At 60.0% G+C, this 23,727-nt stretch overlaps 1 protein-coding gene across 2 annotated transcripts; it reads right to left on the reverse strand.

Annotated features, from left to right (window-relative positions):
* On the reverse strand, positions 1–21,727 carry EXOC3L1 (exocyst complex component 3 like 1). 2 transcript variants are annotated; one of them, XM_039503411.1, is made up of 13 exons: positions 21,601–21,727; positions 19,614–19,774; positions 17,187–17,406; positions 15,758–16,436; positions 15,455–15,572; positions 13,021–13,146; positions 11,674–11,774; positions 10,607–10,717; positions 10,116–10,257; positions 7,687–7,809; positions 6,246–6,401; positions 4,028–4,152; positions 1–1,729 (listed from the first exon to the last, which is right to left on the reverse strand). In XM_039503411.1, exons 1-13 carry the CDS (start codon positions 21,644–21,646, stop codon positions 1,543–1,545), a joined length of 2,295 nt encoding a protein of 764 aa, XP_039359345.1. In that variant the 5' UTR covers positions 21,647–21,727; the 3' UTR covers positions 1–1,542. The 2 variants fall into 2 exon arrangements, with proteins under 2 accessions (XP_039359345.1, XP_039359346.1); XM_039503412.1 differs by lacking the exon at positions 13,021–13,146.
* Between the last annotated feature and the right edge of the window lie 2,000 nt (positions 21,728–23,727).

The raw sequence follows: 23,727 nt of genomic DNA on the forward strand, positions 1-23,727 counted from the left end.
TGCTCCTGGCAATGGTATTTCAGCACCCTACGAAAACCCAACATGTCCATTGGGGAGAACTTGCTCCTTTTACTCCATGTAGTGGGGCTCCTTCCTTTTCCCTGCCCCGCCGCATTGCTGAGAGACACCTACCCTGACCGTGGCGAGTAGCAGAACGACATGCTCTAGCCATGCTCTAGACACTGCCTGTTTCAGGATGGATCATCCAACCTCTGCACTGGGCTCTGATTACTGCAATTCCCATGATCCCGGGCAGGGGAATAGCAGTGAGTGATGGGGGAAGAGAAGTGACGGGGGTGGGGCCTTGGGGAAAAGAGGCGGGGCAGGGGCGGGCCTCAGGTAAGAGGCGGGGCAGGGGAGGTTCCGGCACGCCAGCTGGAGTGTCTGATTTAAATATTACAAAGTTGGCAACCCTAGTTGCAAGACAGTTTGGATTTGTCTGTGTTATAATAACTAGGCCGGGAAGGAATCGATTTGAACTGGTAAATGTCAGTACACGTTGATTTCACCGCCCCCCACCCCCTCCCAATGAAAAACATTTCCCTCGATAAGCACTGAAATGCACCGATCGGCAAAGGAAGAACAACGCTGCTGAAGTTCTTCTTTGAGTTTGATCGAAGGCTCTTTACTGTGTATATTCTGGGATGTTGACGGATTGTCTCATAATGGCATTAAAACTTTAACTGGGGGAATCTCAACATCCACTGTCACTAAATAATTGTTGTCTGATCCCTGCACTGTCTGACCCCTCCACTGTCTGACTCGCCCCTTCCCCCCTCATTTTCTGCAGCTGTGAACATTTAAATAGATCAAAATAAAAAAATGCTTCAACATCAATGTTATCCATCAGAATTATAAACCAGTAACTGAAATCTGCCCAGTCCAGTTAGACCCCGTCAGGCCCTGCTCTGAACTGGCCTCTGGCACAGCTTGGGAACAGACTGCCCTGGGCACACTCAGGTGCATGGGAGTGGGGAGGGGAGGGGAGAGGCGGTTGTGGCTGGACCTGGGGAAGGAATCCTGGGGAAATTCCCTTTCTGCTCCCCCAGCTCTGTGATGCTGCCACGCTTGCCTGCCTTGGCTGGCCCATCCCCGCCGCAGGCTCTGGGCTGCACATACCCTGGGAGGGCTGAGCAGAGGGGGCAGCTGGGTAGCAGCATGGAGCAGAGGCCCGGAGACCTGAATGGACAGAGCTGAATCTGGTGGTTTAGCAGTTAGGGCCAGAGCTACAGCTGGGTTCAGCCCATCCAGGGTTACATGGCCCGGGGGTCAGTGGGCTGAGGGCTCCCTGGTGCCAGCAAAGCAGGTGCCAAGGTGTCGGCCACTGGGGGATGGGTGTGGAAGCCTCCCCTCTCCTCCCTGCACAGCAGGGCTGATGCCCAGGCTTTCCCTGCCACGTCTCTGGAGCCCAGACAGCACCTCATACACGGCAGAGACCCAGCGTCTCTGCCCAGCCCCACCCAGGGTCTCTCAGAGGTCCGTCATTCGGAGACACCGCAGGCCAGGGCAGGCTGCAGACAGCCGGGCTGCGGCATGCGTGTCTCAGGCACACTTGCTCTTGCGAAGGCAGAAGGGAAGCTCCGGAGCTGGGACCAAGATATTGCTGAAGATGGGCTGGTAGTTTTCGGGCAGGGACTGCGGATTCTGCGCCATCATTTCCAGCACTACGTTCCGGACCTCCTTGGAGACATCGCCCCGCAGATCCAGCAGGATGGAGACGTGCTCGTCGCTGTGGGGAACAGGAAACCAGAGACTGAGACACTGAACCCCTTACCTGCTGCTACCCCCTGGGCCCTGGTGCTCACACGCGGGCCCTCCTCTCAAACCCGCGCACCTCTGAGTCCCCCTGAAGTGACTGACAGCACGCTGCAGAGCCTGGAGTGACGGGTACTGCACTGAGGGAAGAATCCCTCAGCATCGTCTGTTTCCTCCAGGCGTCCTGTGCAGGGGCCTATAAAATTCAAGGCCGTGAAAAACATGTCACGGACCATGAAATCTGGTCTCCCCCGTGAAATCTGGCTACTGTAGGCAAGGGCGGATTTCCAGTAAGGCACAGTAGGCACGTGCCTAGGGGTGCCAGCATTCTAGGGGTGTCTAAAAGTGAAAAGTGGGTTAAAAGTTTCAGTTTTTATGGAAAACACAAAGGTCAGTGAAGGCGGGGGGGGGGCACTGAAGATGCTGTTCCTAGGTGTGCATAAGGTGTAAATCTGGCCCTGACTGCAGGGGGGCCATGGTATTGCCACCCTTACTTCTGTGCTGCCGTCAGAGCTGGGCAGCGGGAAAGCAGTGGCTGCTGGCCAGGCAGCCAGCCCAGAAGCCAGAGTGGTTTCCAGCAGCAGTGCAGAAGTAAGGATGGCATGGGATGGTATTGCCACCCTGACTTCTGTGCTGCTGCTGGCAACGGCGCTGCCTTCAGAGCTGGGTTCCTGGCCAGCAGCCGCCGCTCTCCAGCTGCCCATTCTGAAGGCAGCACAGAAGTAAAGGTGGCAATACTGCAACCCCCCACTAGCCTTGCAACCCCCTACGCGACCCTCTTCTGGGTCGGGCCCCCCATGGTTACAAACACTGTGAAATTGTGGAAGCAGGGAAAGAATTAACAAGGATTTGAAGGGGATTTTAATGCATGTCAGTCAGTTAGCAAGAGTTAGCCCAGCTGTAACCCTAATGATGTGAGACTTGTAGAAGCAAGGATAGTGTGAGGCGAGAGGAAAAGAACTGTGTAAAAAGTTATTACGACCTTGTAACTGATAACCAAATATGCAGACTGGTGTCTTCTAGGAGTGAGAAAAATAAGATAGCAGGATGGCTTATGTATAAACAAAATGCAGTTGTTGCTCATTATTGTCTGTATTATTGCTAGTTATTGTCTGTAACAAAAGTATAAATGCTTGCTGTAATTGTTTACTAGTTGAGAGACCTCTCCGGGACTGGGGCGACCCTGTGTCCTAGGGCACTCCCTCCCTCTATTGTAATTACTAGAGAAAGAATAAAGTATTGGATTTTGCTGCACCCAAATGAAAAGCGAGAACTGAGTTTTTCTCCGACAAAATTTACAATTTCAACATCTCAAACGCTGAAATTCAAGCGTTTTGAAAGGCTCTGACCACGAAATTTTCCAAAATGGATCATGACTTGGTAAGGCCCTAGTCATGCGGCTGCATCCCTCCTTCTGCGTCCGGTGTGCTGGGGCAGGCTGAGGCGCCCGGCCAGCAAAGCCGCAAACCGAAGCTCGAGCATTTGTCGCTAAATGATGAACTTTTTTCAAAAGCAAAATCACCCTTTTTTCATTCTTCCAAATGTTCTCATTTGGGCTGATTTGGAATATCGAATGTTGGCCATTTCGCTTCTCTCCTTTCAGCCCTTTGGCCCCTGAGCGCAAGTGAATGAAAGGAGGAGTGGGGGCTCTTCAGGGAAATTATTTTTCTTTTCTTTTTTTCCCTCCATTTTTTGTTTGGTGCTGGGAGTTTTCAAACCGCCCTCGCCACCGGAAGAGTCAGAGCGTAGCACAAGGAAAGAGAGGGTGGGATCCACCCCTGGCCACCAGTCATTGCTTTATCTCGCATGGGGCCAAAATGAACAAAAAGGGGGCAGGGAGCCCAAAAGCTCAACATTTGGAAATAAAACCAAACTCTTGTGAAAATCATGGCACAGTGGGCACCTGGCTCTGGGCTGGGCTCAGCGGAGGGGAAACAATCTCCCTAGGAGCCAGGGGCTGCTCTCTGCCCGTCTGTGCCACTCCGATTCGGTGACTCTCTCCTGTGCGCTGCTCACAGGTGAGCCTGGGTGGAGTGGCCAGCGCCAGCCGGCCCGTCCGTAGCTGTGCCTAGAGGCTCTGCCCTGTGGCTATCAGGGATGAACAGGATTGCGAATTCCTCTGGAGAGGTGCTCCAGACGCATGCCATGGGGTGGGGGTTCAGGCTTACACGGGAGACAGCCTGTGTGAAGGCAGCTCCCCCTACTGGCAGGGCAGGACCGCCCCATGGCCGCCCCGTGTAACGGGCCTTTCCCGCCGCGCTGGGTTCGTTACCTGATGTCGGGGTATTTTGTCATAAATCCCAGGACCTCCAGGCTGAGCAAGGCTGGGTCCTGGAGGCGGATGAGCTCCTGGAGGGCGAGTATCACCTCGAGGGTCTGCTCACTCTCGGCCAGGCCCTGCAGGAAGGAACCAGCCAGCACAGGGAGCGTCAGGAGCAGGTCAGAGACACAGCGCCGCCCCAGGGAGCCACAGAGCAGCATTGTGCCGGCAGGCTGGACCCCAGCACCAGCTGGAGAGACCTCACAGACACGCTCAGCACCCAGGCCCGACGCCCATGGGTGCAGCTCAGTGTCTGTCATAGAGTCATAGACTCTAAGGTAGAAGGGACCATTATGATCGTCTAGTCTGACCTGCACAACACAGGCCACAGAACCTCGCCCACCCACTCCTGTAACAAAACTCTGACCTGTGTCTGAGCTATTGAAGTCCTCAACTCGTGGTTTAAAGACCTCAAGGTGCAGAGAATCCTCCAGCCCCCCCGGGCCGATGTGCCCACGCCTGACCCCTCCACAGGCCTAAGAGAGGGGCGATCCAAACTCCCGCAGCCAGCGCTTGGCTCGGCCTAGCATCGAGAGGCCGCCTCCTAACCCGAGCTGGGCAAGATGGTTAGCTGCCGAACAACGCAGGTTTGGATTCGTGAATCTGTGTCATGGTCACCGAAGAGTTTCGACCGAACTGAACCGATGGAAAGGTTCCAGGCATGTCGAAAGGCAACGTTTCGACCCGACAAGAAAAACTGGTTTCGATTTCGGGCATTTTGATAAGAGGCAAAGGAAAGGAGGACGTGCGTCACAAAACAGCTGGAGGCGGAGGAGACCAGAGGCGGCTGTATCAGCTTAAGCCCGGTGGGTAGCATGCGCCCCTAGCGCGTGGGAGATCCAGTTTCAGTCCCCCCAGGAGGGGTTTGAACTGGGGTCTGCCCGGTTGCAGGAGTGCTCTATCCAGTGGGCTATGTGATATTCTGGAGCGGGGCTGTCTCAAGCTGTGTTACTTGGTATATTTCAGTAGCCCATGGAGCAGGGACTTGGGTCTCCCACATCCTAGATCAGGGCTGGGCAAACGTTTTGGCCCGAGGGCCACATCGGGGAATAGAAATTGTACGGGGAGGGGGGGGGGCATGAATGCTCATGAAATTGGGGCTGGGGCGTGGGAGGGGGTGAGGGCTCTGGTTGGGGGTGTGGGATCTGGGATGGGGCCAGAAATGAGGAGTTCAGAGTGCGGGAGGGGGCTCCGGGCTGGGGGGGGAATAGGGTGCGGGAGGGATGAGGGCTCTGGGATAGGGCTGGGGATGAGGAGTTTGGGGTGCAGGTGGGTGCTCCGGGCTCAGACCGAGGGGTTTGGAGGGCGGGAGGGGGATCAGAGCTGGGCAGGGGGTTGGGGTGCAGGAAGGTGTGCAGGCTCCGTCTGGGGGTGCGGCCTCTGGGGTGGGCCTGGGGATAGGGGGGGTGAGGGCTCCGTCTGGGGATGCAGCTGAGGATGAGGGGTTTGGGGTGCAGGAGGGTGCTCCGGGCTGGGATTGAGGGGTGCAGGAGGGTGGGAAAGGGATCAGGGCTGGGTCAGGGAGCTGGGGCGGGAGGGAGGCTCAGGGGTGCAGGCTCTGGGCCGCACTTACCTCAAGCAGCTCCTGGAAGCAGCAGCATGTCCCTTCTCCGGCTCCTACGAGGAGGCGCGGCCAGGCAGCTCGGCACGCTGCCCCGTCTGCAGGCACCACCCCTGCAGCTCTCATTGGCCGCGATTCCCAGCCAATGGGAGATGCGGGGGTGGTGCTTGGGACAGGGGCAGCTTGTAGGAGCCAGAGGAAGGCCATGCCGTTGCTTCCGGGAGCCGCACAGAGTGGACCCCAATTCTGCTCCCCGGCTGGAGCGCTGGAGCGGGACAAGCCCCAGACCCCACTCCCCAGCAGAAGCTCAAGGGCCAGATTAAAATGGCTGGTGGGCCAAATCCGGCCTGTGGCCCATAGTTTGCCCACCCCGTCCTAGATCCACCAGGCGAGAGTTGTTCTTACACACTTTCCCTGGCCCCATGATCACCCACTGCCAGTGTGAACGACTGTGAATTTCCACTGGGGACGGCAGCAGACAATTCCCTATCCCTGTGTGGCTGAAACGTTTCCGTCTGCCTCCACCTCAGCCGGCCACCATGACCACCCACCGGCGGTACTGACCCGCAGGCCTTGACCTCGCATCTCTGGGGCTGCAGCTTCCCTTACCAGGTTGTGGAAAAGCTCCCGCAGCTGGGAGGCATCCTGGAGCAGCCGGCTGGAGAGCTGGGTCCGCTCCTCGGCGCTCCGGCACACCATCTTCTTCTCCATGAGCGCCCGCACGTAGTGATTCATGACCAAGTGCTCGCTCTCGGCCAGCAGAAACTAGACTCCAGCAGGAGGGGAGAGCGAGAGACAGTGAGACAGGAAGGGGAGAGGGGGGACCTGGGGCAACCGTAGCCAGCAGCAGCGTGGACTGAGTGGGATTCCTGCCAGGCAACATGGCAGCACAGGGCAGGGAGCCACGGCAGCCCCTGGCACCACTCAGCAGCACCTGCAGCAGCCTGGGCATCTCCGCGTGAGGAGGGCAGACGGGCCCGGCTCCACAGGAGGGGAAGGGCTACGTGTCTACAGCAGCTTGGCTGGGTGGCCTACGGGAGGGAAGAAGCTGCAGGGTGATCCCGGCAGGAGGGGGAAGGAGCACGTAGAGCACCCCCGGGGGTGGCGCCGCCAGCACCGGGGTGCGATTCGGGCGGCTGAGCACCAGGGGCATCTCCTGGCAGTGATCTGAGCTGTCTCCCAAAGCTGAAGACCTGAGGAAGAGCTCCGGGGAGCTGGGGAGCTCGTCTCACTTACTTCCAGAAGCTAGTCCAATAAAAGATATGAACCCCCCGCACCATCTCCCCAAGGCAGGTGCGACGCCCCATCAGCCGGGGCAGGCCAGGAGCCCAGCATCCGTGCCTGCATCTGTGGGGCATCCGTGCCTGCATCTGTGGGGCATGGGGAGAGCGAGCCCTCCGGCAGCCAGGCACTGCTGGGGCCAGGAAGGAGCAGCTGGGGCAGGTTATTTCAGTGTTACCCCCACCCCCCGCTTTCTCCCCTCCTCTCTCCAGCCCCGCCCTGCTCCCCGCAACCTCCTTGCTCTCACTCCCCAGCCCTGCTCCCTTCCCCGTGGCCGGGCTGTGCCAGCTGACTCCATTACCCACGCCAGTGTCTGGGGGTGGGGGGCAGGGTCTGAGGGTGGGGGGCAGGGCTGGCTTGCTCTCCAGCCTGTCCCTCTGGGGCCACCCCTTGTGCCACTGCTGCTCCTGCCTGCGGAGAGCTGCTGCCTCCACTGTCACCTGCTCCTCGGAAAGTAGCCAGGACGCAGGAATGTGCTACCTCGTCCGGCCCCTGCAGAGGGGCAGCTCCAGTCTGAAAACCAACTGCTCTGACCCCCAGAAGGCCAGCTCCTCCCCGGGTCCCACTGGCCCTGCTCCCGGGCACGGGGCTAATGCAGTCCCCGTGGGAGGCACCATGCCTCCTGGAGCTCCCCAGTGTGCAGGGGCCATGCTCAGCACCCCGCCCCTCCCAGGGCACAGCATGCACCCCGCCAAGGGGAGCCAGCCACGCCAACTCCACGCAAATGGCTCGACAAGGAGAGGCCCCCGGCACCTCTGGAGCGCCGTACCGTGAAGACGGGGTTCCTGACGTGGGAGAAGTCTCTCATGTACTTGTCGATCACCTCGCACATGCTGTTCACCAGCTGGGCGCTAGACAGCCACTTGCGGGACGGCAGCTGCACGTACAGGGGCTGAAACATACACAGCACCCACAAGGCGTCAGGCGGAGGCTCAAGCCCATCCAGCTCGGCTTGCTCCTGTTCCACTGGTACCTCAGTGGGGTGTTAAACAGCAGCTACTCAAGACAGGTATTTGTAAATCAGCAAGTCCAGATAACTTGCATCCAAGAGTTTTAAAGAGCTGGCCGAGGCGCTTGCTGGCCTGTTAGTGTCGTACCCCTCCCTCCTGCACTAGCGGGACAGAATGGTGCCCTGGGGAAAGAGACAGCCAAGGAGAAGGCAGCTCGAGCTGGGGAGGGGCCGGGGGCTTGGAACCCACTCAAAGGGTCAGTTGGAAAAATCTGTTCGAGAAGGAGCCGACTTGAGGTGCTGAGCTAGCAGGTGAACTGGAACCTGGGTAGGAGGGGAAGTGACAAAAATAACAGGAGAACAAATGCAGGGAACTGGGAAGTGAGGAGGAGGAAGGAAGGAAGGAAACAGGAAAGGTTGCAGGTCGGAAGAAGCAGTAAGAACAAGAGCTGGGTACGTGAGCAGCCTATTAGAGCAGGCCGGAGAGGGAAATAAAATCTCCGGCCACGCTGGAGAGAGTCTCAAGGCAGAAAGGAACGGCAGTGGGACCGGTGGGACAGGGGACTGAGCGGAAAGCTCTGCTGCCTGCAGACAGATCCTGGAAGCAGCAAACGAGACCCACCCACAAGGGCCCTAAAGGACATGGACAGGCAGAGGGACCATTTGAACTTCTATCGATGGATACAGTTCAGACCCCGCTAGGGGGACCAGACGTCCTGATAAAATCGGGACCGTCCCGCTGTTTAGGTGTTTGTCCCACGTCCCGACTGATCTTTGGTCGGGATGCAGTTTGTCCTGATATTTCGCTCCGCCGGCAGCACTGGTTTTTTTGTTGTTGTTTTTGCTCCACCGGCAGCACTCGGCTTTTTTTTTTTTTGCTCCACCGGCGGACCCCCCCCTGCAATGTGTCCCAATATTTTCTTCCTCTCATCTGGTCACCCTAAAGGTGCCTAATGGACACGTGAGGGCCGGCAAGGTGAAGAGCCCCCGCCTGTGGATAAACTCAGTGGAAAGAGGTCCAGGCACAGGAATAGCGAATCTACGGAGCACTTCAAGCCGAAGAGAAGCAAAGAACAGGCCAGGACTCACAGCCACGGAGAGGAAAAGCTGATTCTGCTCTGAAGTGACACAGGCTATTGGTAAGAAATCGCTTTTGTTCTTGTTGACAGCACTGCATTTGGTACTAGCGGCACAGCGCGCACACAGAGCTTAACGAGTGGGTAAGCAGTGCTGTGGTGTAAGTAGTAGGGCTTTGCAATAGTCTAGATTATTTATGCTCCTGGTACAAGATGGGAGTTTTCCCTTATAAAGTCCTGAGAATTTAAAAGGATCCCTTTTGTCTTGGTTGACTGCCTCTCCTCACAGTGCAGCCTAGCCTCGCCGGGTCTGTGGGGCAGCACGTTCCTGTCCATTCTCTGTAAGTTTGGAGCAGTGGGAACGCTCCAGACGACTGGAAGAAAGCTATCGCTCTGCCCTATTTTAAAAAGGGTAAAGGGGCTGACCTGGGTTGCTATCGCCTGCCATCAATTGCGAGGCAAGATAATAGAGCAGCTGATACCGGACTCAGTAGGGAATGAAAGGAGGGTAATGTAATTAATACCAATCAACATGGGCTTCTGGAAAATAGATCCTATCAAAAGCTCTTTTGTTGATGTGGTCGCACGTTTGGTTGACGAGGGTAATGGCGGTGCCGTAATATACTTTGACTTTTGTGAGGTGTTTGACGTGGTACTGCACAATGTTTGATTAATAAACTAGCCCAGGGGTAGGCAACCTGTGGCACGGGTGCCGAAGGCAGCACGTGAGCTGATTTTTAGTGGCACTCACACTGCCCGGGTCCGGGCCACCGGTCCTGGGGGGGCTCTGCATTTTAATTTAATTTTAAATGAAGCTTCTTAAACATTTTAAAAACCTTATTTACTTTACATACAACAATAGTTTAGTTCTATATTATAGACTTAGGGAAAGAGACCTTCTAAAAACGTTAATGTGTATGACTGGCACGCGAAACCTGAAATGAGAGTGACTAAATGAAGACACACCACTGCTGAAAGGTCGCCGACCCCTGAACTAGAATGATCTAAAATGAACAGGGCCCCCATTAACCGGGTTGAAAACTGGCTAACTCCAAATGGGGCTGTAAACAGGAAATGGTCACCTAGCAGGGGTGTCTCCAGGGGGGTCCTGCAGGGAATCACTTCTTGGCCCTACGCTGTTCCCGGCCTGCAGCCCCTCCTGGACGTGTGTACCTGCAAATCCAGCAGCAGCTCCTCCAGCAGCAGCCGGCAGGCCTTTTTCTGGGCCCTGTCCAGCGCCGTCTGCAGGGAGGAGGGGATTTCAGCGGGCTTGGCCAGAGATGCACTGCCGGGGTGCAGAGTGGAGATGGAAGAGCTGGAAGGAGAAAGGAGGAGCTGAGGGATGGACAGCTGGGGCAGAGGGCCTGGGAGAAGGGGAGCATGTGCTCTGGAGAAAGGGGGGAGGAGCTCTGGGGAACAGGGAGTGGAGGGCAGGGAATCAGGCCTAATAGTGGGGACATGGGCTCTGGGGAAGGGGTCAGAGCCAAGACGGGAGTGCAGGGGCTTTGGGGAAACAGTGGGTCTCGTGTCCCTGGGGGCGGGGGCTCTGGGGTAGCAGTGAGGGGGATCTGTGCCCAGTGTGGGGGCCGTGTGCTCCGGGGAAGCAGTGAGGGGGGCGGGATTTGGGTCGTAGGGAAAGAGCTGCCGGTCCCCTGCCAGGTTACCTCAGCGCCATGTTGTTGTTGAGCAGGGCCAGCAGGTAGGAGATGTAATGCTTGGGCGTGGATCGGTCCTTCTGGTGCTCCTTCCCGCACTCCCCCAGGGCCTCTCGCAGGCTAGGACGCAGCACATGGGACCGTGAGGGCTGGCAGAGAGGGGACCGGCCCTGGAGCTGGAGGGCACCGGAGACTCTCTCCAGGGGAGCCCTCTGCCTCTGGCAGCAGCTGCTGGGGCGCCCGGGCTTCCCTGGGTGGGCGAGGCTGTGAAACGGGCTGTGAGCCCTGCATGGAGCCCAGCGGCTGGGCAGATCAGCCTGGTGCCTGTCGGGCATTGCACAGCTTGGCACGTGCTCAGCCTGGGCGATCCAGCCGCTGTGGTGCTGATGTCTGGAAGCTCCTGGCGCGGAGCGTCCCAGTGCAGGGGGGTGGGTGCTGGGCAGGCTGGAGCACAGGGCCCCGAGCCTGAATCAGCTGCAGCAAGCGCTGCTGAGCAGTCGCCAGGTAACTGCCTCCCTGCAGGACGCGGCCTAGGGAGCTGGGGGAGGGGGGGATGTATCCCGTTACGACGAGGGTCACGTTTCCTCATTCCCAGCCTCACCCTGCCCCACCCACCCATGCAGGGGACAGGGCACGCCATGGGGCACACCTAGGGCTCCCGACTCCCTCCCACGCAGCAGCCAGGCTGTCCCCGCTGTGCCCCACATAGCGCCTGCAGGAGGAGGCCAAGGAGAGCAGCGCCTGAGCAGACAGCTGGGGGGTGGGGTCCTAACAGCCGGCTAATACCCCCCAGGGCCGTAAGGTCCATGGAGGGTGAGGGGCTGCGGAGGGGTACCCAGGGGGAGGGTCCTTAGGAGCCATGGCACGAGGCTGGGGGGACGTGGGCTGAGTACCCAGGAAAGGAGTGCCCCTGGGTGCCCGACCCCGGAACAACCCAGCGCTCCAAGACACTGCAGTACCCTGGCCTGCCCCCCACCCGAGACGGGCGGCACGGGATTCCGCCAGCCTTTGCCATCCTGGCCTGGAAGGCAGCCTCAGGGAGTGGGGTGGGGGGGCACCCCAAGGACACCACTGACCTGATCAGAAAGGCCTCCAGCTCGTCCATGGCCATAGCGTAAACCTTCTGCTGCAGAGAGTCCGCGACCAGGGACGCCACCCGGATGTTCTCATCCAGCATCTGGGCAGGGAGAGCAGGAAGTGGGGTCACTGGCTCCCCCCACGTCCCCGGCTGGGGCTCTGACACTGCTTGCTCGTGAGGCTGGACGCCTTGGCCCCCAGCTCTGGGCTGGCTGGGCCTGCCCCTGTGCTGCCTCAGTGCCAGGCAGGGCAGAGGGCAGAGGAGGTTGGTGCTGCTCAGATCCTCCAGGGATCTGAGAAGCCATGAGGGCAACCTCCCTAGCCCAGCACAGCCCAGCTACCGCAGGGGAGAACCCCCAGCCCAATCAGTACAGGAGCGGCAGGACTGAGCCTCCGGCAGAGTCACATCCCGAGGGGGAAAAGGCAGGTCCTCCGGGGAGCCCAGAACCGGGCCAGCCCAGTGCAAGGTCTAGGGCACGAGCATGGAGGGAGGAGCAGGTGCCCCAGGGTTCCAGGTGACCCCTAGCGATATGGGCCTGAGGCACAGAACAGCTCTGCAGGCGGAAAGCCCAATGTGCCGAGAGCGCTCGGGTAATGAACCACGGCTGGGGGCAGCACCCTGTGCCCTGCCCAGCTCCTCACAGGGCACGGCCAGGCCCCTTGCCCTCCTCTGCCCCCTCATAGGGCACTCCCAGCCCCGATGCCCTGCCCGACCCCCGCACAGGGCCCTCCCAGCCCCCTGCCCCGCCCTGTCTGGCCTCACAGGGCATTCCCACCCCAATGTCCTGCCTGACCCCCGCACAGGGCACTCCCAGCCCCCTGCCCCGCCCTGTCTGGCCTCAGAGGGCATTCCCATCCCGATGCCCTGTCCGACCCCTCACAGGACACTCCCACCCCCTGCCTGGCCCCCTCACAGGGCACTGCCAGGCCCCTTGCCCTCCTCTGCCCCCTCATAGGGCTCTCCCAGCCCCCTACCCTGCCCTGCCTGGCCTCACAGGGCATTCCCACCCCGATATCCTGCCCGACCCCCTCACAGGGCACTGCCAGCCCCCTGCCCGACCCCCTCACAGGGCACTCCCACCCTGATGCCCTGCCCGACCCCTCACAGGACACTCCCAGCCCCAAGGCCCTGCCCAACCCCCTCATAGGGCATTCCCACCCCAATGCCCTGCGCCCCCCCCGATGTCCTGCGCCCCCCCCTCAGGGCACTCCCACCCCGATGTCCTGCCCGACCTCACAGGGCACTCCCACCCCGATGCCCTGCCCGACCCCTCACAGGACACTCCCAGCCCCAATGCCCTGCCTGACCCCCTCACAGGGCTCTCCCAGCCCCCTGCCCCCCCCACCTGCATGACGATGACAGGCAGGGCAGACTGGAAGAAGCCCAGATGGTCCATTTCTGGTTCCTCCTCTCGGAACCACTCCTTGAACTCCACCTCCAGCGTGCGCCGCATCCACTCAGTCACGCTGGCCTGCCCGCCGGGAGGACGAAGAGGTGAGATGGGAGGCCGGGACCCTGCTCTGCTGCAGGAGCTCTGAACGCCCTGGGGTGGCCACAGCCGCCCTACTGCTGAGACTGCAACGGGGCTTATGTTTAAAGCCGAGCCGCTCTACAGACACACGTGCGCAGTGAGATGGGGCTGCCCCCTCAGGGGCAGGGTGAACATTTGGGATTATTTGCTCAAGGGGCTCCTGAAATATGGCCCATCCCCCTCTCCCCCAAACTGATCTGCTTTCCCGTGAGCCTTGGTTTGCAGAGCTAGAGGAAAAGCTCCAGGCAGGATCCACGTCCAGCTACACTCCCTGCACCACCTCTGCAGAGCCCCCATGCCCGGGGCCAGGAACCGGCTCCCAGCGCCATTCACTCAAAGCTATTGGACTCCCTGCCTGGTTCTAGGGAGTGGTGCGCAGGGCTGCGGTGAGCCAGGCCTGGAGCGCCAGCTGGATTCAAAGCAGAAGGGCACGAACCTCCTGGGGCCACACCCGGCAGACCTCACCCGTGTGCCTCCCTGCGTGTCCTAGCGCCCGCTAGTGGAACACCAGGGTGTCTCCCACCACAGGGGCCTGTGCCCACGGGGGAAGCCAGGGGATGGGGGCACAGCAGGAGAGATGAGCGGATGGCTCAGGCTGGCAGGTAGGACCGTCTCTCCAGGCAGCACCACCGTGTGCTGGGAAAGGAAGGCATCCCGCTGACGTGGTGCTGAGGGAGCGGGCACAGGGCAGGCAAGGTCAGGGCATGTTCGTTAGCTGGCGTGGCTCAGGGGGCAGCAGCGTTTGTCTCTGTTTCCCCGCAGTCGCTCCAGCCTTGGGGGTGAGGCTGTGGGCTGGAGGGCACGCAGGGCAGAGAAGCAGCTCCAGAGTAGGGCACAGCTGCAGTGACAGAGGGGCTGTGCCCACGGGGGGCAGCTGGGGAAGAGGCCACAGTGGAGGCTAAGGAGGAAAACTCTGAGCGGCGAGAGCGGTTGGGGAAACTCCCCGTTTGCCTTAGCTGGGAGCTGGCAGAACCCTCCTGAAGGGTCGCAAGAACTCGTGGTGGTGGGGAACGGTGCAAAACGAGCCGGAGCCTGAGTCTGCCCAACCCAAGCGCCCGCCTCGTAGAACTCAAGGCCTGTGTTGCGCTCAGGCCTGGTAGACAAGAGATCCGGGTAATCAATTAACCAAAATGGGCTTGTCGGAAACTAAGCCTAATTAGTGCACAGAATAATGAGGGGCTGGGCTGTTCCACCCACTGCTCCCTTGGGGGCCTCCGAAAGACGCTGGGGGGAAGCTGGCAACAAAAAGAAATGGAGGGAGTGGGCTTCACCATCATGGCTGCCACCCCTGCTGTCTCCTGGGCTCCCGGGATCCATCATGATGTCATTGTGCCAGAGGTCCTGACCTGACCGGGCCAGAGGGAGGGACCCAGATCAATCCCGAACACCAGCCGGGAGGTGAGAGTTTGTCACCCCCCTCCTCAAGGTGTCCTTTCCTTCCCTCTTGAATTTCCTCTTCCCTACCTCTCTCCTCTTCCCTTCTGTCCCATAAGAGTCTGGCTTAGCCGGCCGATGCGGCAGAGTTTGCAACGCTGCTGTTAGCCGGGGACCAGGGAGGCAGTTAAAAGCAATGCCCTGCACAGCCCGACGCTGATACCAGCTTGCCAGCTCTCGGAGCGGCTGATCGGCCTGTGGGCTGGGCCCGTGCTTCTCCAGCAGCCAGGCTACCAGAGAGAATCGGCACCCGAGACACATGCTGCGTTTTCTCTCTTTGCTGTTCTGTCCTCTCCCCTTTTGTGTGTCTTGCTTTGTCTTCTCGCAAACAGGATCAGACTTTATCAGCAGCGGCAACAGCTCCAGCCCGTCCCTACTAACTTCTGCTCTTTGCCCCGGAAGGACAGTTATTCCCACCTTTCCACCCTTCCTTCTTGTCTGTCTCTTTAACCAAGGGTTACAACGGTTGTCACTGCTGAGTTTGCCGTGGGACTAAGCAGGCTGAGGTCTCTGTGTGCCAGCCCACGAGCCTCGTGTAACACTGTCTAAGACTGGATATTAACACAGCTGAACCCCGAGGCAGCGGAATGGGCTCTTCCTAGCCCCGCCATTGCAGGGAGCTTGGCACGGGACAGAGGGCAAATGAATGGGGGAGGAGGGGCCCAGCAGAGCACACAGCGCTGCGGCGGGGGGGGGGGGGGAGCGGGGAGAGACACACTGTCATGGCTTGACTCTCAGGTTTTGCTAGGCCCGAAATGGGTAACTCTAGCCTGGCGTGGAACGCTTGCAATCACATCCTCCCCAGCTCACTCACCTTGACTTTCCCCACGTATTTCCTCTCCATCTGCTCCACCACCTCTGGGGACACCAGGGGGCCCAGGGTTGACACGTCCACCTCGGGGAGAAGGTCTGGGTGACCCATCATTTCCGGGCTGTGGGTAGAACAAGAGGAGCCAGTGAGTAACAATGTGCTCCAGGCGGATGGATGACTTCCAAATCGAACTTCCACATGCCCACGGGTGTGCGCGCACACCCCCCCACACACCCCCACCCACCTCTCCGCCAGCCCAGGGCTCCTCACACACATCCCGAGCTCCCCGCCCAGCCTAGCACTGACCTCTGGTACACATGCAGAACCCAGCTGAGGAGCATGAAGATCTCTTGCTTGTCCAGGTCCCTGCTGAGGATGTCCTGCAGGTGGTCGGAGAGGCCCTGGTGGTACATGCGGGTGCAGATGCTGAGGATGTCATAGTGAGGTGGGCAGCACTGCACCATCAGGTCTTTCACCACACGCAGCTCCACCAGGATGTCGCTCTGCAGCGTGGCCAGGTGCCGGCCCAGTCCCGGGCCCTTCACGTCCACATGAGCAGCCTTGAAGTGGGCAGCAGCGATGGTCTCCTGCATGACCTGGTAGAACCGCTGCCTCCAGGCTTTGGGGCGCCCAGGGGCGGGGGAGTGGTGGGCATGGGGACCCAGCAGCAGGGCATCATCCACGCTCTCTTCTCTCTCAATGATCCGCACGGCAGAGACGAAGAGGGCCGGGTCCTCCCGCACCAGCCTCACGCCGCCGCCCACGATGCGCCACAGCTGCTGGGCCAGTGCGTCGCTCAGCTCCTGCAGGCCAGCGAAGAAAGACTCCACCACGCCCAGGGCCTGGTTGCTCGGGAGGCTGCTGCTGCCGTGCAGCTGGGAGGTGATGTCCTCCCGCAGGCGCTCCAGCACCATGAGCCCGGCGTGGGCCTCCAGGAGCTGCTGGCCGTGGAGGAGACGGAGGGACTGGGCAAGGAGCTCGTGTACTGCGCGGAGAGGAGAGATCCAACAGTCTGGACCCCACGGGAGCCAGCGCCCGGCTGCTCTGCAGGGACAGCAGCAGGGCCCAGCGCCGGGAACATGGGATCCCACGCTCAGCGCAGGCGAGGAGGAGAGACACTCTCTGAGCAGGCCCCCTGGAAACCTCCTGCGGCCCCCCACAGGCAGTGTCAGCTGCCTGCCTGTGCCCGGCACCACGCTGGGCAGCTGCTCAGGTGGTGGGGTGGACACGGGACAGGACTGGCACTCCCTGAGCAGGGAGCTCCTGGCTAGAAAGCCTGGGTCCTACTGTCGCCAGACAGGCAGCTGCGCTCCCAGGATGTGCTTGGCCAAAAGGGCCCAGACTGCCCGGGGCTCTGTGGGAGCAAGATATGCCCCTGGCAGGCGCCGCTGTGCCCACGCCCCTCTCCTTGCCAATGGGGACTTTGTTCAGAGACCCACGTCCGTCTGCTGGGACCGCGTGGCTACGGGGGCATAGCCAGGCCTGCGCCGTTGCGGGCGACTCTGCGGAGCCCTGGGAAGCCTCGGGCCTGGGGATGCCCTCGTGGGGCTGGGTGCTCTTGCGGTTAGGAGCAGGGCTGGGCCGTCGCTCCAGCCCCCTGCCTGACAGCGGCCCAAGACCTGGCTCCTTCAGCCACCTGCGGGGCTCAAAGCCGGCAGGGCAGCCAGGCCCAGCGCCTGCGCAGGAGCTGTGCCGCACACCAGGGCACGCTGAGGCCCGGCTCGGTGCCCCTTACCTGAGGAGAGCTGGGGCAGCGCCCGCACGACGGCAGCCAGCTGCGTGTGCTCCGTCACCACAGCCCGCAGCGGCGCCAGCCTCTGGAAGCCCTCGGCACTGCCCAGCAGGTGCCATCGCACGGCGCAGAGGTCCCGGCGCACGCTCCGCACGTCCCCAGCCGCCGAGCGCAGCTGCTCCAGCCCGGCGCTCACCCCCTCCAGGTGGGACTGCACGGTCGACTGGCAACACACAGGGCAGGGACGGTGAGCGATGCCCAGCCCCACAGATATGGGGAGAACCTACCCACCCCCACCACGCTCCCCCAGCGCCCCCTAAACTCAGCCCCTCCAGACTAACCCCACCATACACAGCCCCTCCAGATCTCCCACTCCTCTCACCCCTCCCTACATAGCCCCTCCAGACCCCCTCACTCCCCTCACCCCTCCCTACACAGCCCCTCCAGACCCCCCACTTCCCTCACCCCACCCTACACAGCCCCTCCAGACCCCCACTTCCCTCACCCCACCCTACACAGCCCATCCAGACCCCCACTCCCCTCACCCCACCCTACACAGCCCCTCCAGATCTCCCACTCCTCTCACCCCTCCCTACATAGCCCCTCCAGACCCCCTCACTCCCATCCCCCACCCCTACACAGCCCCTCCAGACCCCCCACTTCCCTCACCCCACCCTACCCAGCCCATCCAGACTAACCCCACCCTACACAGTCCCACCAGACCCCCACTTCTCTGACCTCACCCTACACAGCCCCTCTAGACTAACCTAGCCCTACACAGCCCCTCCAGATCTCCCACTCCTCTCACCCCTCCATACATAGCTCCTCCAGACCCCCTCACTCCCCTCACCCCACCCTACAAAGCCCCTCCAGACTCACCCCACCCTACACAGCCCCTCCAGACCCCCCCCTACCCTCACGCCACCCGCCACAGCCCCTCCAGACCCCACTTCACTCACCCCACCCTACACAGCCCTCCAGACCCCACACTCCCCTCACCCCACCCTACACAGCCCCTCCAGACTCACCCCACCCTACATAGCCCCTCCAGACCCCCCACTCCCCTCACCCCACCCTACACAGCCCCTCCAGACCCCGCAAACCCCGCACCCCACCCAACACACCCCCGCCAGACCCCCCCTCCCCTCACCCCACCCTACCCAGCCCCTCCAGACCCCCCCCTCCCCTCACCCCACCCTTCACAGCCCCTCTGGACCCCTGCCAACCCATAATTACTCTCTGATCCAAGGACTTCTTTATGGTAACTTAGTGGGAGTATAATGTGGGTGTGGGGAGCATGGGAGTAATACTGGGGGGCAGCAGGTGTGGGGGGGTGGGCATAATACTGGGGGAGGGGCGTGTTGGCACAGGGAGGGTCAGTGTAATACCGGGGGAGGGGTGGGTGGGTGCAGGGAGATTGGGAGTAATAGCAGGGGAGGGGCAGGTGGCCGCGGTACTGTGTGGGAGGGGTATGTCCATGGGGGGGGGGACATGTCAGCGGGGGGAGGATGACGATTTAGGGGGCTGGGGAGCGGGCTGCCCCCTTCGGATGTTAATCGTGAGGTGCACATCGCAGCCACAGCTGCCGTGGCCCTGGGGGAGTTTGCCGTGCCGTGACGGCACCCAGAAATCCCACCCCCATTCCGTACCCACTCTCCTCCGCATGGCTCCTGGGTTTAGACATTAGAGCCAGTCCAGCCAGGAGATCGTCTCCGAGCAGAGCGAAGAACAGCAGCTCCATCCCCTGGCCTCCCCCGACCCGCTCGGCATCCCCCTTGCCCGCTACCCCAGCACAGGAACTGCAGCGACCCCCTGCCTTGGCACGGGCCCAGGGATGAAGCCTGGGTCTCCACTCATTCTGGTGATGAGCCGGTGGTGGGAGTGATGCTTATTGGTCAGTTAGCCCCCCCGCTCCTTTTTTTACTTTGAAAGGTTGAGCTCACAGGCCAGTAAGTCAAGTCACGGGCACGTGATCAGAAAGCCTTGGCCTCTGCAGTGTCATTGTGATTCGGGCCAGACGCGCATTTTGGTCGTGGCCCCAGTTCAGCGCTATCCCTGCAGCCTGCGCTTGGTGTGGCGGGAGAGGTTCCAGCCGGAGAGCGCGGTCCTTTCCCTACAAGCCGCGGCTCCTTCCAAAAACGCCTCTGACTTCAGGCCTGCAATTTCTCCCACTAAAGGCAAGTTTCCTGAAAGAACCAGAAAAAGCCCTGGGCTCGGTCCTGGGAACGCTGAGCAGGGTCCTGGGGTGTTTTCGTGCTTTGTAATGGCTCCGGGATGTTTGTGTGCTCCCGCCGTGAACAATTCCAACCTACCCTGCATAGCACCAGCTGAGAATTGGTTTCGAATGGACTAAGTGTTAGTAAATGGCATACGCTCCCCTGGGGTAAGGAATCCCAGGCCTCTCTGGGCCTAGGTGCCCTGAGCACCCACCTTTAGCCGGGATTGGATCGAGCTGTTCCGCTGGGCCTCCCGGCTCCGGTAGTGTCCCAGACCCTCCAACTTGTCCGGGCGGTAAAACACCCCCGAGGCCCATTTCAGAGCAGCTCCTCTTGCTAACTTCTCAGCCTTCTCCGCTTCTGGCCATTCCTCAGCTAGGGGCAACGTTATCAGTTAAGAAAACAAACCCGAGTCTCCTTCGCGGACAGGAAGAGCATTTCCACTCCAGCTGCTTCCCCAGGACGGAGGCACAGGAAGCAGGGTGTGGACGTACACATGCCTGCACACACGGACATGGGGACAGGGACAGACAGGCAGGCACACATGAGGCTGTGGGGACACACGGGCGCTCAGCTACCACCATGGTGAGAGACCTTATAAAATCCTAGAGCAGTGAGCCTAAGGCCAGCCAGACGCACAGTAGGGGACGGGGACAGCCAGGCACACATGTGCACAGGCACACCCCAGACACGTACACATGGGGACAGCCAGACGGAGTTGCCAAGTGTCCCTCCGCCTGCCTGTGTGCACGGCCCGACTCCACACAGCCCCTCGAGGCTGCCCCAGAGCTCGTGCGCCCTGTGTGATGGCTGCGCAGAGCGCGGAGGTGCCCCGTGCCGTGGCTTTGCTGTCTGGGAGCCGCCGATAGGGGCCTGCAAGCAAGGCAGTGACTCAGCAGGAAAGATACTGACAAGGGCTTAGCGAGCAAGCAGGGAACGCGGCAGGCTGGGGTCAGTCCAGTCCTACCCACTGAGCATGGAGCCTGCCCCTCCCCCGGCATCGCCCACCACTGCCTCCCCAGCAGCCGGTTATGGCCTCTCCCCTGAGCAGCCGTGCCAGGGATGGGCAGCTCAGCTGAGCTAGGAACAAGGAGTGCCCTGAACACTGCCCCAGCTCCAGATACAGTGGGGGAGAAATGCGGGTCCCCGAACCGGCCTAGAGGCATGTTGGAGGGCGCCTGGCCCCGGGTGTCTCTTCAGGCTCCTAACAAGCCTGGTTCTGTGTGCCTGACTCAGACGGGGTCTGTGAACCAGAGCCGCCCTCCCCAGGTCCTACGCCCCTAGTCTGCGGAGCAGCGCAGACCCAGCTGGGGACGCTGCCTGGCACCTGCCCTCTCTCAGCACTGCTGCTCTCCTGGCCAGGCACTGATGATGCTGTGGACGTGCCAGGGGCTGGCACAAGGTTCTTCCCCAAACTCGGTGCTGCTTCTCCCGTCACTTCCATGCCCCCGCATTCGCCAGCAGCTCCCCCCACGCAGCGGCCCGTGGGATTGGCAGTAGTTATTGACACGGTGGCCACGCCTAGCGTCTGCCGGGGCAGGGCACCGCCAGGCCCAGGGGAGTGGCAGAACGGCAGCCCAAGGGCCTGGGGGCAGGAGGAGATGGATTTGTGAGGAACGCGAAAGAGCTTTGGGACAAACTGGCTGACACGGGGCAGAGATGGCGGCAGCTTGCTGCCGGGTGGGAGCGCCGTGCGGGCAGAGGGGTTATTCACAGGGTGACTCGCGGGGCTGTGATTAGGGGCAAGGGGATGATGGGAAGGGAGGACGCAGGCTGGCTACTGGGGAAAGCTGCTTGCCAGTGAGGGGTTCGCCAGGCTGTGGAGTCACTTCCCGGGGAGCCCCAGTCCTGGGACATTTAAATAACACCGGCCTAACGCCTCGACACTGCACTGTGGGAATAGATGCTTTGCCATATAAACCCCCTGCCCCAGCCCGTTGCTCTCTTCCCAAGGGCAGGGCAGAGGCAGCGATCCTAAACGTACCCAGATGGCAGGCAGGGGAGATGTACACCCCCGGGGCAGGGGATTACCCCCATCCTCACTGCAAAGGGCAGGAAAGCCTACCCCACCCTGACTGTGACAGGTGACTGAGAACCCCCCCAGACTTGGAGCCAGGCTTCACCACGGTCACTCCAGTGCAGGGAGTCCCTGCATGAGCCCTGCGCCCTGCTGCCCTCCCTCGAGCTGCAGTTCTCCTTACCTCTGGGGCTGCGGGAGTTCTCCTCCTGCTCTGCAGACATGCCCATGGCTCCAGCCGCTGTGTGCAGGGTTCAGAGGACAGGGCTGGGCTGAAGAGAGGAAGCACAGCCAGCAGTTTCCTTCAGTGATTCCACTCACAGCTCCTCAGGGGCTCATTGTGTTACTGCAGATACACTCAGGATGTCGGGGCGGGGGGGGAGCGGGGAAGGGGGAGGCAGCTAATGCTCTTGACATTTTTCACTCTTTGTGAATGTAAATCGTTCCATGCACAGCGTCTGGCTGGGGGCGGACTGTGTGTGCATAGCTGTTTGTGCATGCCTGGGTGTACATGTCTTTGCATGGCAATGTGTGCATGGCTGTGGGGGTGCATACCACGTGTGCTTGGCTGTGTGTACATGCCTGGGTGTGCAGGGTGTTGTGGCTGCCTTTGCAGCGGCATGTTTCCCATCATGTACCATGTCACTGCACCTGTATATTTTTGTGCATGGATCCGTGTTCCTATGTGTGTAAGTCCGTGGTGGATGTCTCTCCAGTTCCCTTATGCCTGCTACCTGCTGTTGCCATATGCTTGTGTATGTGGCTGCCTGACTGTACAACATGTGTGCATCTGTCTGCGTGTGGCTGCCTCTGTTCATACCACAAGTGCTGTGTGTCTTGGAGCGTGCTTGCGTTCCTACTCTATGGGCATGTGTCTGCCCCACTGGCTGCTTGTGTGTATATTGTAGTCCACCTCAAAAACCTGCCTAGCATGGAGTTCAGGTGCTGACGTCCATCCCAAAATAACAGACATACAGGGAATCCCAAGGTAAGGGGCTTTCAGTAGCTTGAGAAGTCACTTTGGGAACAGGAGCTGTTCCCAACCTGCTCTCTGAGTCCAAATCCACCCCCTTCCCAGGGTTTGGTTTTATGACCACGGAAATTAACAACAATGCAACCTTCTCCCCAGGCTGGGATGCTCCTAGAGTTCCTCCCTCAAGCAAAACTGCTCAGCCCGCCCCCTAGATCCTCTCTTCCCACTGAGCCACTCCCATCTCCTGGATGGAGCAATGAGTCACCTGCCTCTGCGAGTCAGCAGGACTCATTTAACCCTTTCCCAGAACCCCTGCTAACTGGGCACAGTGTTTCAGGCAATTCTGGAGAATTACACCAAAGTAATGGTGAAAATCTCTGGATATTACCACAAAATAATCACAGAAAGGGAAAGAAGAAATGCATAAGGCCTATTGCAAATATGAACAACAATGCCATCCAGAAATATCCAGGAGCGCCGGCAGCCTTTTGGCGCCCTAGGCGGCGGAAGATCCCGCCCCCAAAATGGCGCCCCCGACAGAGGCGGTGGAAGGTCCTGTCCCCGAAATACCATCTGTATAGTGCAATTTCGCTTATAGCCCGGGACCATGCATGGATCCAAAACTGAGAACCGCTTAATTTCTTCCTTCCAGTCATATTATTAACATTTAGGACTCTCATGAGTATGTTTACTAAGTGGCGTCGCGCCGTCATTGGTGGTTTCAATACGCGCTATGATTGGTAGAATCGCAATGTCACTGATGCCGCGACTACAAAAATGCTGCTATTATAAATTTGCTGCCCGTGCAAATTTGCCACCCCAGGCCAAGGCCTTGTCGGCCTAGGCGACGATACGCTGCTGCTGAGGAGCTGCGCAGGTATCACTGCTGCCTCCAGGCTCTGGGTCAATCTGTGACAGACTAAGTTTTGCAGGGACTCAACCGTGAAGGTTGTTTTGCTTGGTACCAGCTAGATCACAACACCACCGAGGCAAAACACCTGCTCATGCTGGCAGCTGTGCTCAGTTGTCTAGAACAGAGCATAGGGTCGGAGGGAAGCAGGCTAACGTTGCATCTCTACAGCCAACTAATGAATATCTGAGACACACCCTAGAGGCTTATGTGTTGCACGGCACCCAAATGCTGACGGGATTCCACTCTGGCTCAGGCACCTGAAAAAACTCCCTGAACTTTTATCATTTTAAGGTCCAATAAATTATTTTTTGGAAAGCCCTTTAACTAGGTCTTGCCAATTATTCTGGGGAGACTGGCCCTGGAAATGGGCTAAGGAGCTGGGGTATTTATGATAAATACAGATGACAGCTATTTGGTGATAATGT

Source organism: Mauremys reevesii, linkage group 16 (assembly GCF_016161935.1).
Source record: "Mauremys reevesii isolate NIE-2019 linkage group 16, ASM1616193v1, whole genome shotgun sequence".
Lineage (NCBI taxonomy): Eukaryota > Metazoa > Chordata > Testudines > Geoemydidae > Mauremys > Mauremys reevesii.